Source organism: Physeter macrocephalus, chromosome 9 (assembly GCF_002837175.3).
Source record: "Physeter macrocephalus isolate SW-GA chromosome 9, ASM283717v5, whole genome shotgun sequence".
NCBI classification, from domain to species: domain Eukaryota; kingdom Metazoa; phylum Chordata; class Mammalia; order Artiodactyla; family Physeteridae; genus Physeter; species Physeter macrocephalus.
In genome coordinates, this window is record NC_041222.1 from 93258694 (window position 1) to 93272017 (window position 13324).

Genomic DNA, 13324 nt, shown 5'->3' on the forward strand with positions numbered 1-13324 from the left:
GGACGCGCAGGCTCTGCGGCCATGGCTCACGGGCCCAGCCGCTCCGCGGCATGTGGGATCCTCCCGGACCGGGGCACGAACCCGTGTCCCCTGCATCGGCAGGCGGACTCTCAACCACTGCTCCACCAGGGAAGCCCCGTTTAACTTTTAAAACTTGTCTTTTGTAAATCGATTAACCGTGTAGGCCCCCGCCTTTCCCCACCGCTGCCTTAAGCCCCTTTGAATTTCCTTTTCCTTGAGAGGGGAGCAGCCTTTAACGTTGCTTCCTCTGTTGCAATTTATGGGTGCTGTGTAGAAACCATCAATCAACTCACAGTTGGGACCAGATTCTCACCACTTCTTTAGGAGGCTAGCTGGAGGCTCTGCGGGCAATTTACCAGTATCGGTGTGCATCCTAAAGAAACTCACTATGGAAAAAAATGTGCCTACTTCCACTGCTTTCTCAGGTTGTTTGAGGCTCTTTTCGAAGTTTCTTATATGTTCACAGGAAAAAAAAAAAAATTAAGGGCCTAACAACGTTACAGGAATCATGAAAATGTGTACTTTTCATTGTACAAATTAGTACTAAAAATCAGAAAAGAAATAACGTTTTGTATTCACAAAAAAATATAGAATTAGTTTTTAAAATATCAGTTTATCATAGGTAGGACTCATGTTGAACACTGCTTGATGAATGGCTCTGGGTGCCTGTCGGCACTGTCAAGTATCCGTGTAGCCATCTGCATTGTCTGTTAGGTAACTCCTTAGAAAGTGGAATTGCTGTCAGCAGGTTAGATAATTTTACACTTTTGTTTAGATAAGGATAAAGTGGCCTCCAAAAGAAGGCTGGACCATTTTACCTCACACCGAGAGTCCACAAGTATGCCTGTTTCCCTGCACCCTTGCCACACTAAACTTTTAATTCTTCGCTAGTCTAAGAAGTAAAAATGGGGCACCACAGTGCTGTGGTTTTGATTCCTCAGTGCCAGTAGAGATTTTCAAGGATCCATGAGATTTCTGAGACTGGGAGTGGATGACCAGGAGACCCCAGATTAGGCAGCAGGGGAGGGGGCAAAAATACAAACAGTAAAAGAACTGACAAAAATCTTACACAAATTCTTTCAGACAACATAACAGTTCTTTAGTAGTTTCTAAGCCCAGCATAACCCTAAATGTGAAACCTGACAAAAACATTTGAAAAGAAGAAAAATATTAATACCTTTCAATATCCTTCCTAAAAACAGAGGCAAAATTCCTTAACAAAACAAAGAGTAAACTAAATTCAGGAATATTTAAAGAAGAAAACATGCCATGACCAAGTGGGGTTAATCACAGGAATAACATCTGAAAATGAATCAGAGTTTTTCACTATGCTAACACCATGAAGGAGAAAAACTATATGAACAGCTTAACAGATGCAGAAAAAGCATTCGACAACACTTAACCTCCCTGTCATGATAAAACCTCTCATTATATCAGGGCAGAAGAGACCTTCCTCCATCTGATGAAGGCCACTTCCTCTTGGAGTCACATAGGAGATTAGAATAACCTAGAAAGGGGTGTGAAGGAATGTTCTGTAGTAATGTTAATTTCCAGGATCTAGATAGAGGGTTTGGGTTTCCCAAGTGTATGTGTTTTTAAAAACTATCTGAATGGTACCCTTAAGAATTGTGCATTTCCTTTTTTGTAAATCTTAACACTGAAAAAAACTGTAAAGAAATATGGAGCTCAAGTTACTGACAATGCTGAAGTATTGAGTTGCAGACGTGAATTTCATCATAAAAATAAGACACTTAGGAGAATGGACAGAGGGATGGATAAAGAAAGAAATATGGGGCTTCCCTGGTGGCGCAGTGGTTAAGAATCCGCCTGCCAATGCAGGGGACACGGGTTCAAGCCCTGGTCCGGGAAGATCCCACCTGCCGCGGAGCGGCTGGACCCGTGAGCCACAACTACTGAGCCTGCGCTCTAGACCCCGCGAGCCAACAGCTAGAGAAAGCCTGCGTGCAGCAACGAAGACCCAACGCAGCCAAAAATAAATAAAAATTAAATAAATTAATTTAAAAAAGAAAGAAATATGTGATAAAGCAAATATAGCAAAATATTAGTTACAGAATCTAGGTGGTGAGTATATGAGAGTTTACCGTACAGATCTTTAAACTTTGTTGGATGCATGAAAATGTTCATAATAAAACATTGAGGGAGAGAGCCTGTGAGAGGAGAACCAGGAAAGAGAGGAGGGAATAGGACTGTGAAGGCAGGGAAAGGAGATCCCACCAACTTGTGGGGACTCCCAGGAGGCCCAGCCTGGGGAAGGGATGACTTAGAGGACATACTTGACAGGCTTTTCTGTGGAAGAGAGCTGCATTTTATCTTGTTTAGATCCAGGCAGTTGAATTGGGCTCAACATAAGCTGTTTCCATCTTAACTGTGTTTTTCTTTCTTTCTTTTTTTTCCCTTAATTTCACTTTCTATTTTGTCACTCCCAGGTTAAAGCGAAGTTGCAAAGACTATACAACGCCCCCCCCTTTTTTTCCTGTACCATGTGAAAAATAGCTGCTGATACGATAGATCCCATGACTGAATACTTGAATGTATATTTCCTACAAATGAGAACATTCTCCCCCAAAAGTACAACACAGCCTTCAACATCAGAACACTAACATCAACACGTTAATCCTCATCAAATCCTCAGACTCCATTCAGATTTTTTTGACTGGCCCCATTGTGTCATTGTTAGCACGGAGGCTCATCTCAGAACCCTGTATTGCTATTTCTTCTTCCTCTGTGTGACTCATTACGTGGAACGCTAACAGCTTCCTTTCCAGGACAGCTTGTCTGGTTAAAACCAAAAGTTCATTACTCAACTGTGATTCTGTATCCTGATTTTGAAAAAGTGTGTGCATAGTGTAAGACTCATTTGTGAAAATGTGTGTGTGCGTGCACGTACGCACATGTGAGAAAGAAAGAGAGAGAGCCTGAGAGTAGTACACATATGGTCAAATAGAAGAAGTAAAGACACAAAATAATGGATGTTTTCTCTAACTGGGGGGGGATCCCTGTGGTTTCTGTATTCTTATAAAAAATTTTTCTTTGCCCATACTTTCTGGAATAAACATATTTTATTTTATTATAAGAGAAAGGAATACCAGGAAAAAAAATTTAAGTGTAAGTTACTTGGTAGCACAAAAGGCCACGGGACAAACATGAAAAGAATGAGAGTTTATAGCTGGAAGAAAGGCCCCGGTTCTGTTTTGTTTTGCAGGCTGTGGTCAAGGGACTGTGGGATGCATCCTGGGAGGGATGAGAGTCTGGAAGCCACTCATGCCTGTCCCTGCTTTGTCTCCACAGATTGTGGCTGCTTCAGCCATGCACATAAGGCAGGAAGAATTTCGCCAGCAATTAACTGCCCCGCAGGGATGGAATCGCAGCCTCTCAAAGAAGTTGTGTCCACCAGGTACATTCTAAGACTGATCTCCAACCCTTACCCCACCCTTGTCTCCAAGTCCTTCTGGTCTTCTGATCCCAGCAGTTCCTGGCTCTTATTCCACAGGCATTTACTGGAAGTCTTCCATGTGCCAGGCGCTGTGCCAGTGGAGGGCACGAGGCCCCCGCCCTCCTGGAACCGTCCTCCTAGGATGGTACCCAGACAGATGGACAAACATGACAGTCAGAGAGATGAGCTAGGAACCGTGAGGATAATTGAGTGATGGGTGGGACAGAGACGGTGTTGGTGAGGCCTCCTGGGGGTGGTGACTTTGGTGCAGAGAGCCAGGTAGTGTGCTCCTAAGAGGGCCCTGGGAACTGTCACCCCAGGGGGCAGGGCTGGGCTTGTTTGAGCAAAGCTAGGGGGCAGCTGGGGTGAGTAGAGGGTGGAGAGGTTACCGGGACAGGTGGGAGGAGGCCACAGACCCTGAACACTGTGAAGGGAGCATGGGTTTTCTTTTTTTAGTGAGGTATTAAAGTAAGTAAAAATCTCACTGTCTTATATTGACACATGTTGAAATGATACTATGTTGGATATTGCCTCTTTCTTTTTACTCTTTAATGTGCCCACTATGAATGTGACTTTTACGTGTGGCTTGTCATATATTCCTGTTGGCAGTACTCGTCTAAGGTATGTGGTAGATGTAGAATCAAAAGATTAGAGCCAGGTCAAGGAGAGTTCTCCGTGTGGATTCCACTGATGGCCGAAAGAGGCAGCCCTGTCCACACTCAGCCTCCGGGAATCCTGTGGAGATTTACTCACCAGCTTTTCCCTTCCTTCCCAGGGTTCCATATGGAGGAAGCCAGTGGAGATTGTACACCGTGCTTGGATAAGGTGGATTACACCAATTATTCAAACACCCTCCCTTCTTGCTTACTCTGTAGGATTTGCAAATCAGGTACAGAACATGTCCCCATGCCTACGGCTGGGTGATGAGATGGGATTTGAATGGAATGGGGGTCAGAAACCTGGTTTCCAGCCCAGCTAGGTCTTCACCCTACCCTGTCTTAGGTCAGTAAAATAAATGAAAACAGAAATTATTTGTATAACGTACGCCCCCTGGTAGGGAAGTCTTTCAGAGCATCAGTTGGAAGCGGGGTGGGGTAATGTGTCCCTTGACGGAGGGGCTGGTTAGTGACAGCACAGGAGGCCTGGGTGAGTGGGACGGGGCTGGGTTGGAGCTGTGTGGCGCGTCTGGTTCTGGGCCGGGCCCCTGTGAGCCCTGTGACTTCTGCTCCGGGATCTCAGCCTCTCTCAGCCTTCATGACCAGCAGGGCCAGGTGTCGGGAAGTCACCCAAGCGGTCCTCTCCATCCAGAGTGTCTCATATCACACCCCGCCTCACCCCACCCTGGCTCTTTCCCCTGATTTGTGATCTAAAACCTTCTTCTTCCCAATCCTGATGTAATCTGTAATGACACATGGTCCCTTTTATATGCCTCTATTGGTGACACGTGAACAGTGGCTGTCCTTTGGATGGTCTGTGTGTGTTGCTGCAGGAAATGGCCCCCAAATTACTTCCTGAACTGAGTAGAACTGAGTGGGTGGGGATCTGGGTGGTGGAGAATGGTTGAGAGACACGTGAGGGAAACACACCCCCAAAACCTTATCTTTGGTCTCCAGGGGAAGAAGAGAAAAGTCCGTGCACCTCAACCAAGGACACTGAGTGTCAGTGCAAACCTGGCACTTTCCGTAGAGAAGATGCACCTGAATTCTGCTACAAGTGCAGCACCCGGTGAGGCATGGGAGCCTAGGGGGCTCCCAACCCACAGAGACCCCCAGTTTCCTTGTACCCCTTTCTCCGGTTTCCATGCAGCCCCTCCTACCTCCTCAGGGCTCCGTTGTGCCTGTGGGGTCTCCTGAGCATGCAGCAGCCCCTCCTCATCCCTCTGTGTGTCCTTCCCCAGGGCCTCCTTCCCACACCTCCTCAGAAGGAGCCTAGAAAGACAAGTGTCTACCACAGACAAAAGTCATAATGAGGCCATATGTGTGCTCCTTCAAGGTTCCCATAAAACCCGAGCCAACTCAGCCGGCCTCACATCCAGCCCTTGTTCCCCAATGAGATCTGGATCTTTCCTATTTGGGGATTTAGGGGCCAATAGTAACGAGCTCTTCTCTGACGCGCCAGTGCTGGCTGTGATTGGTAGGAAGAGTCAACAGGTGCAGGACAAGAGGGTCCTTGTATTAAAGCTTGACTGGAGGATGAGGCTTGGCTTATTCCCAAACCCTTCTGACCCTTGACTTGGATGAGATGCCCCCTCCCAGGGGCCCAGCTCCTGAAGGGGCAGCTCTGAACACTCAGCAGGAGCCCTGGGACCTGAAGTGCACAAGCCCGGATCCTTCTCCCACCCAACAAAGGGGAGTGAGGGGACCCAGTCCTGCAGACAGGAGCAGCCTGTCCCTCCTGCACTGTCTTGTCAGGGTACCCCAGGTGGGAGTTTTCTCCCTCTTTCTCCTCATTTGGCCAGCTTTCCCTGACGGATCCCCTCCATGTCCTCCCTGTGTCTGTACCCAGGTGCCCTGATGGGATGGTCGTGGCCACACCCTGTAGCCCCTTCAGCGACCTCAAATGTGTGGACCAACAATCAGGTACCCAGGCCAGTGGGGAGGCCCCGGTTCCTGGAGAGACAGTGACCACGCTCCGGAGACTGCCCACCACTCCCTCTCCCTCCTCAGGCACTTCACAGCTGGGGATCGGAACTGTAGCTGGAATTACAGCTGCCTGTGTCCTGCTGCTGGCGCTGATCGCATATGTTTTCTGGCGGTTCATCATTAAAGGTGAGGTTCTGGGAGGGAAGGGGGGGTGCTGGCCCCCTCCTCCATCTCCCCACTCCTCCTGTTCCTCCTGGCTTGGCTCCGATCTTGTTCCCCGGGATCCCCCTCCACCTCCCACCTCACCTGCTCCTACGAAGCCGGGATCACATGAGTCCCCCATCTCAGCTGACGGTCCCCTCTTCCCCCTGGCCAAGTCTGGTGTAGCGGGGGCAGGGTCAGTTCTTAATGCCTTTAGGACCCCCAGCCGGGGGCAGAGGGGTGGTCAGCACCTTGACTGGGTGACAGGAGTCAGGGGAGAGGGTCGTTCAGCAGAACCCCACAGAGATTTTACATGGATTTCATTTTCCTCTTCTCTTCTCCCTTCCCGAGGGTTCTCCAGATTTGGAATGGCCCGCTCCCTGTCACCAGGCCCGGGGCTCCTTGTTCAGTGTCTGAGCCCCCAGCCCACACCCTGTCCCTGGCACTCCCTGGGGAGGGAGGTGCTGCAAGAGGGCCCTCCCCACTGCTCAGGTGGATGCCTCTTCTCTTCTAGGTTACGGTGTGGACCCTAAGTGCATGGGCAGGGTGAGTTGGTTTCTCCAGGACCTGGTGGCATCAGGCCCTCAGTAACTGCTTGGCCCTGGGTGGACACGGTCCCCAATTTGTCCTATACTGTTGTCCCTGGCTCCCTCAAGTGGCCTGAGGGCTCTGGGCTGACAGTAGGAGAGCAACTGGCCTGTTGAGAGCAGCCCTAAGGCTGGTTGGCAGTGCTAGCCCTGTCCCTCTTACTGCTTGTGAGACACCCTCACCCCATAACCCTGGATGCACCCTGGGGTATGGGGGGTGTCAGGCAAGGGTGCTGAACCCCCCTTAGCACAGCACTAGGGTCCTGGTGCCATCAGCAGAGCCCTGGATGTGCTGAGTCTGTAGCCACCTGGGGGGCACAGCATGGGAGTAGGTGGGGAGGCAAAACCCACAATGTCCCCCACAGACACTACACGGATCTGTGGGTATGAACTCCTGAGTCAGCTCTTTGCCTTCCAAAGGTCTTCTTCCGGCACTCACATCCCTTAAGAGGTCCTGGGGCTCTGGACAATGCCCACAACAATATGATGATCAACAGAGATTCGCTGATTGATCTGGTCCCTGAGCAGGAGGTAGAAGAGCAGGTGAAGCCAACAGATGTCACGGCCCAGTCACAGGGGGAAGCAAAGCGTCTGCTGGTGAGTGTGGTGCCCTGGCCCTTCTGCTTGCCCAGGCCTGCGGTAGAAACAGGGAAAGGCTGATGCTGGTCAGGTCTCCCGTCCCATGGGGAAGTGGTGATGGAGGGAGATCATGGTCATGGAGCGGAAGGGAGCCCACCCCCTGCTATGGTCGACTGGTAGCTCTTATGCTACTTATCATCTGTCTTGTTCTCACCACATTCCTGGTGTCTAGAATAGCCAGAGTGGTCACTCCCATGATTGTTCAGTGATGGAATTAAAGCTACATGATATTTTTCTGTGTGATTTTTACATGCTTTTAAGCCATTCCTCATCATGTTAGGAATTTCACATTTATTTCAAAATTATTATTAAGTTGAATCTATTTGAAAATTAGTATTTGTCTCAATGAATAGACATGTTTGTGGGGTGTCTTCCTAGTAGAAGGAGAATCTCTTTGTCAATGTATAGAAGTATTTTTCACTGTACATACACACACAGACGTTTGCGGTCATATCCTTTCAATAGTTTTGATATGACATTAATATATTTCTTTTTTGGTAACAAGCAAAAAAACTGACTTAAACTTGTATTTTTTTTGTTTTGATTAATTTCAGATGATTGTTGTCTTGTCTGTTAAGAGTCTTTCTAAGTAGACATGCTCTTGTGCCCATGAGTACATGCATGTGTGTTTTTTCATTTGGTTTAGTATTTTAATGTGCAGAATTTTATATTTTAACTAATTAAATCTATCAATACATTTATTTTTCATTGCTCAGAGCTTTTAAAGTCCTTCATCAAACAGAAGATAAGATAAAATTCTCTAATTTCTTAGGTAGGCTTTTTAAAAATAATGTGACTGGTCCATAGAGCTTATAAGCTCAATGGAGGGACTTCCCTGGTGGCGCAGTGGTTAAGAATCCGCCTGCCAATGCAGGGGACACAGGTTCGAGCCCCGGTCCGGGAAGATCCCACATGCCACGGAGCAACTAAGCCCGTGAGCCACTACTGAGCCTGTGCTCTAGAGCCCACGAGCCACAACTACTGAAGCCTGCGCACCTAGAGCCTGTGCTCCGCAACAAGAGAAGCCACCGCGATGAGAAGCCTGCGCACCTCAACGAAGAGTAGCCCCCGCTTGCAGCAACTGGAGAAAGCCCGCATGCAGCAATGAAGACCCAACACAGCCAAAAATAAATAAATAAAAATTAAAAAAAAAATAATAAGCAAAATGGAATTTATTTTGTAATAAATAAGACATGAGGAGCTCCCTGAATTGTTCTGAGTTACCATCGCATTCCTTATACTTGATTTAGCTGCTGATTTTTTGAGTATTACCTTAATTTATAAATTAATCTAGGAAGAACTGACATCTTTTAGATATTCTGTATTTTTCTTATGAAGAGAGGTAGCATTTTCAAGTCAAGTGTTTTATAATACCTCAGCTAGATGTGTGGGGGTTTTTTTGGTAAATTTCTCCTATTTCTTGTTGAGGCTGTGTCTTTGTACTACAAGTGTTCTATAACCTTATGAGTTTATCTGACTCTTGTAATTCTTTATATAATTTATTGTCTGCTACAATTTTTAACATTCATCCATCCATACATTCACATTTAAGTATTGTTGCTAAACCATTAGAGTTTTTTGTTTTTCTTTTTTTCGGTATGCGGGCCTCTCACTGCTGTGGCCTTTCCCGTTGCGGAGCACAGGCTCTGGACGCGCAGGCTCAGTGGCCTTGGCTCACGGGCCCAGCCGCTCCGCGGCATGCGGGATCCTCCCAGACCCGGGCACGAACCTGTGTCCCCTGCATCGGCAGGCGGACTCTCAACCACTGCGCCACCAGGGAAGCCCATCCATTAGAGTTTTGTAAGAATGCAATCATATGTCAAATAATGACTATTTTGTCTTCTCCCTTCAAATATCCTACATTGTGTTTTTGTTTCACTTATGGCTGCATATGCCAGAATTTCAGAACAATGTTTGCTAGGCTCAGTTCTGGAACCCAGGACCCCTGATTAAGACCGAGGCTGTTCTCCACTGTGTTTTACAGGAACCAGCAGAAGCTGAAGGGTCTCACACGAGAAGAAGGCTGCTGGTTCCAGCAAACGGTGCAGACCCCACTGAAAGTGAGTGCTTTCCCCGGGCAGTGGAGCAGGAGTGGAGCGAGGAGGGACAGTGTCCTAACTGCTGTCCCCGTAGCTGTCAGGGCAACTCAGAGCAGGGGATGGCTTGTCACTGGCCCTTCGGGACTCTGATTCCCTCTCTGCCCCCTCTTCTTCTCCCCACCCTGCACGCCTCTGTCCCCTAACAGTGTCCCCTAACACCTCCCTGTCCTTCCCTCCCCCCCATCCCCCCTCCTCCCTTGTTGCCCAGGGCCAGGTTGGCCCACCCTGAGGCGTCTAAGGGGCTGTGCTGTCCAGCAGGGCACCCAGTGGCCGCAGGAGGCTGTGGAGCGCTGACCTGTGGCCAAATCTGATGAGCTGTAGTATAACTCGATACTGTAGTGCAAAGAATTGGTAGGAAAAAGGACTGTAATATGTCTCATTAACAGTTTGTTGCACACTGATTCCATGTTGAAATGACGATTTTTAGAATATATTGAGTTAGTACCATATTTTATGAAAATTAGTTATTACTTGTTACTTTTTTCAGTGTAGCTGTTAGAAAATACAAATTTGTATTCGGTGCCCACCTTACGTACCTATGGACGGCGGCGTGCACTGCATTTCACACACATCTCACTGAGTCCCCAGTAGTCCCGTGAGGTGGGTGGTGTTTGCTCCATTTTATGGGTTAAATTCTTGCTCCGAGTCTGTCCCCATCTAGCTCTGCCACAGTGTCAGTCAGCGAGGCCGAGCTGGGCGTGAGGCCAGAGACCTTGCTCCCTCCAGGCCCTTGCTCTGTCCCCACTGCAGAGGTGGCAGCCGGGGCACCTCACTCTCGTGAGAACGGCAGGTGCCCTCCTCTGAGGTCTGTTGCACCACTGTGTCCCGCCCTCTGTCTCCTACCACAGACTGCCTTCTCCCTCCATGATGTCCATCTCCCCTCCCTGGTGGGCCCTCATCCCCCCCTTAGGGCAGGACTCTCTGGTGACCTGGACTCCCTGCAGTGCCTTGGGCACAGGTGAGGCCCATGCAGTGTGGCCTGATTCTCTGCTGATAGGAAGCAGGTCAGGGACGCAGAGCAGCAGGTTCACCAGCAGAGGGCGCTCCTCATGTCCCACCCTGGGGTCTAGGCCTGACTGAGGGTCCTGTGCCCTTTCTGAAGCCTGTCCCAACTCTGCCTCTGTGACTTTCCCTCATCTTAGGCCTGAGGCTGTTCTTTGATGACTTTGCAAACATCGTGCCGTGTGACTCCTGGGATTCGCTCCTGAGGCAGCTGGGCCTCACACGAAATGACATCCTTCTGGCCAGAGAAGGGGTCCGGGTCCCTCGGGATGCCTTGTATGAAATGCTAGAGACCTGGGTCAGAAACAAGGGACGGGAGGCCTCAGTCAACACCCTGCTGGACGCCTTGGAAAAGCTGGGGCAAATATTGGCAAAGCAGAAAATTCAGGACCACCTGCTGGAGTCGGGAACGTATGTCTATGAAGAGAGCGAAGCAGGCTCTGCTGTGTCCAGAGTGTTTGAGGACCTCAGTCTTTCAGCTGAAGACACTTTTTTATCCTAATAGACTTGCACTTTTTATTTGTGTTTTTTATTTGTATTTGTCATACATGTTGATATGTATGCATTTAATGATGTGTAACATAATACACATCATTAAAGTGCAAACATATTGTGAATCTTTGTCCTTTTATGTTTATATATATATTTATATAAGTGTAAAAAAAAATTTTGGAAATATAGTTTCTAGGTTGTTTATGTGGGTTACCCGGATGAGACCTGGCAATGAAAAACAATTAAAAATACAAAAGGAGGAAATTCCCTGGCAGTTCAGTGGTTAGGACTCTGTGTTTTCACTGCTGAGGGCCCGGGTTCAATCCCTGGTCAGGGAAGTAAGATACCAAAAGCTGCGAGGCAAAAAAAACAAAACAACAGCAACATAAAGCACAAAAGAACAAAAACAAACACAAAACAACAACAACAAAAAAAAAAAAAAAAAGAAAAAAAAGAAAGGAAGGAGAAAAAGCCCACTGTGGGGAGACCACTGATAGCATCTTCTCCCTCAAAGGAAGTTTGGTCACTTTTGGATGTCTGGTGACTTCTCCAGGGCCCACTTTAAACATGTCAATTTTATAGCTGTGCGAATATTTACATTTTTTATAGGTGGGAGTTTACAAGTGAGCAGAGAGTGAGGAGAAGTGGCATCCATGTGCAGCCCTATATCTGGTGTCCGTGAACTGGGCTGTCCTGCCTGGGTCTCCTCCTGTTCATCTGAATTGGCTATATAAAGGCTCTCAGGCCCTTTGGAAGTTTGGTCTTCTGCAGAAGAGACTCACACAAAATTCTTAAATACTGTGAGAATTGACCTAAAATGGCTGCTATATTAAGGTTTGGTCCTTTTATTGTTTTTTAAAAATATCTTTCTTCCATTAAACCCTCCTCCATAGTGTTCCAACTGCTGCAGGATAATTTAATGGCGGAAGCAATTCTCAGGGGTTTTTGGTCTATTCCATCTCAAAGCTTTGTGTGTTGTCTTCCCTAAGGTTGATGTGGCTAATGTGGCCAAAACTGGAATTGTCTGAAATTTAGGCACATCAGGATATAGCATGTGGAGTCCACTTGAGTTAATAGAAGGGCCGACCCTGTGGTCTTGGTGCTATATGCCCCTGGCCCTGATGTCCCTCCCTTTCCTGGAAGTCAGGTGTTTCCTGCCTTTGCTGTTCCTTCTATGCAGGACACTTTGCCTTCATCTTCAGAGGGAAATATAGATGAATTCTTGTCAATCAAGTGTTGGGTCACTTGTCCCTTTCTCAGAAGACTTCCTTGAGTGCCCATCTAAAGTATTAGCCTCTTCGGTGTTTCTCAGCTATATTCACTTGTTCACATGTTTACTGCGTGTTTTACCAATGAGAATCTTTAAGAAACACGAACTTGCATCTATATTGCTTTATGCCAGTGCAAATATGCTACTTTTGAAGTTTTACTTGAAAGTTGGATGTCTGTTCAAGTCTCTTCTCAATGAGAGGACCCCTTGAAGATTTTGTTAGAAATATCAAGCAATACAAGAAAGATCATTAGGTACAAAATACTCATGTGTTTATGAATTTGTACCAAATTATGCAATTTTATATTAAAAATTTTATAATTTTATATAAATATGAAATTTTATGAATTTGTGACCAAATTAAATATGCAATTTTATATAAAAAGAGGCGTGTGTGTGTGTTTTCTCCCCCATCTTACTGTTCTCTGAAGCAGTGCTGAGTGACCCGGGTGCAGGGGTGTGTGTTCTTGCTGTGTGACCCGCTCCATCCTTCTCCCTTTTATGCCTCGGGCTCAAGCTCGCCCTGCATGGGTGTGTCTCCTGCTCTGACTCTGGATTTCCGGGTGCCAGGTTCCTGGAGGACTGGAATCCAGCCCCTCCTCCCTCCCTCTCCTCCCTGCCCTTCCCCCGGGGGAGGGACCCCAGCCTGGCCCGGCTTCCCCACAGCCTCCGCAGGTGATGTCTCTGGGCCACACCTGGGCCTGCTGGGCTCCGTTGAGGTGCAGACCGGCTCTGACAGAGCTGCTGGGAAGCGGGGGTGGGGCCCTGCTGGCTGGGGTCATTCTGTGACCCCCTCACGTGGGGGCCTCCTGCAGCTCCTGGGCCACCTTCCCTTTCTGTCCCCGCTGGCCCTTCTGCATCCTCATCAGTGGGCCCAGTGGCTCAGCCCTGCAACCTCTTGGAGCCCCAATTCCCTTGCCCTGGACCTTAGGGTCTGGCTCTCCCACCCACCTAGAGTTCCTGGGAGGCCCCGTGGT

The 13324-nt window shown here is 48.0% G+C and overlaps 1 protein-coding gene across 2 annotated transcripts in view; it reads left to right on the forward strand.

Annotated features, from left to right (window-relative positions):
- The window catches only part of LOC102980036 (tumor necrosis factor receptor superfamily member 10A), a 31034-nt gene extending 18334 nt beyond the window's left edge, over window positions 1-12700 (forward strand). The window contains exons 2-10 of one of the 2 annotated variants that reach the window (XM_007104120.3): window positions 3331-3436; window positions 4251-4364; window positions 5089-5200; window positions 5981-6054; window positions 6142-6243; window positions 6773-6804; window positions 7266-7442; window positions 9469-9544; window positions 10726-12699. In XM_007104120.3, coding sequence (XP_007104182.1) covers window positions 3331-3436; window positions 4251-4364; window positions 5089-5200; window positions 5981-6054; window positions 6142-6243; window positions 6773-6804; window positions 7266-7442; window positions 9469-9544; window positions 10726-11087 — 1155 coding nt within the window. In that variant the 3' untranslated portion in view covers window positions 11088-12699. Of the gene's footprint in view, window positions 1-3330; window positions 3437-4250; window positions 4365-5088; window positions 5201-5980; window positions 6244-6772; window positions 6805-7265; window positions 7443-9468; window positions 9545-10725 lie in introns of both variants that reach the window. The other variant, XM_007104119.3, reaches the window with a different exon arrangement.
- The last annotated feature ends 624 nt before the right edge of the window (window positions 12701-13324 follow it).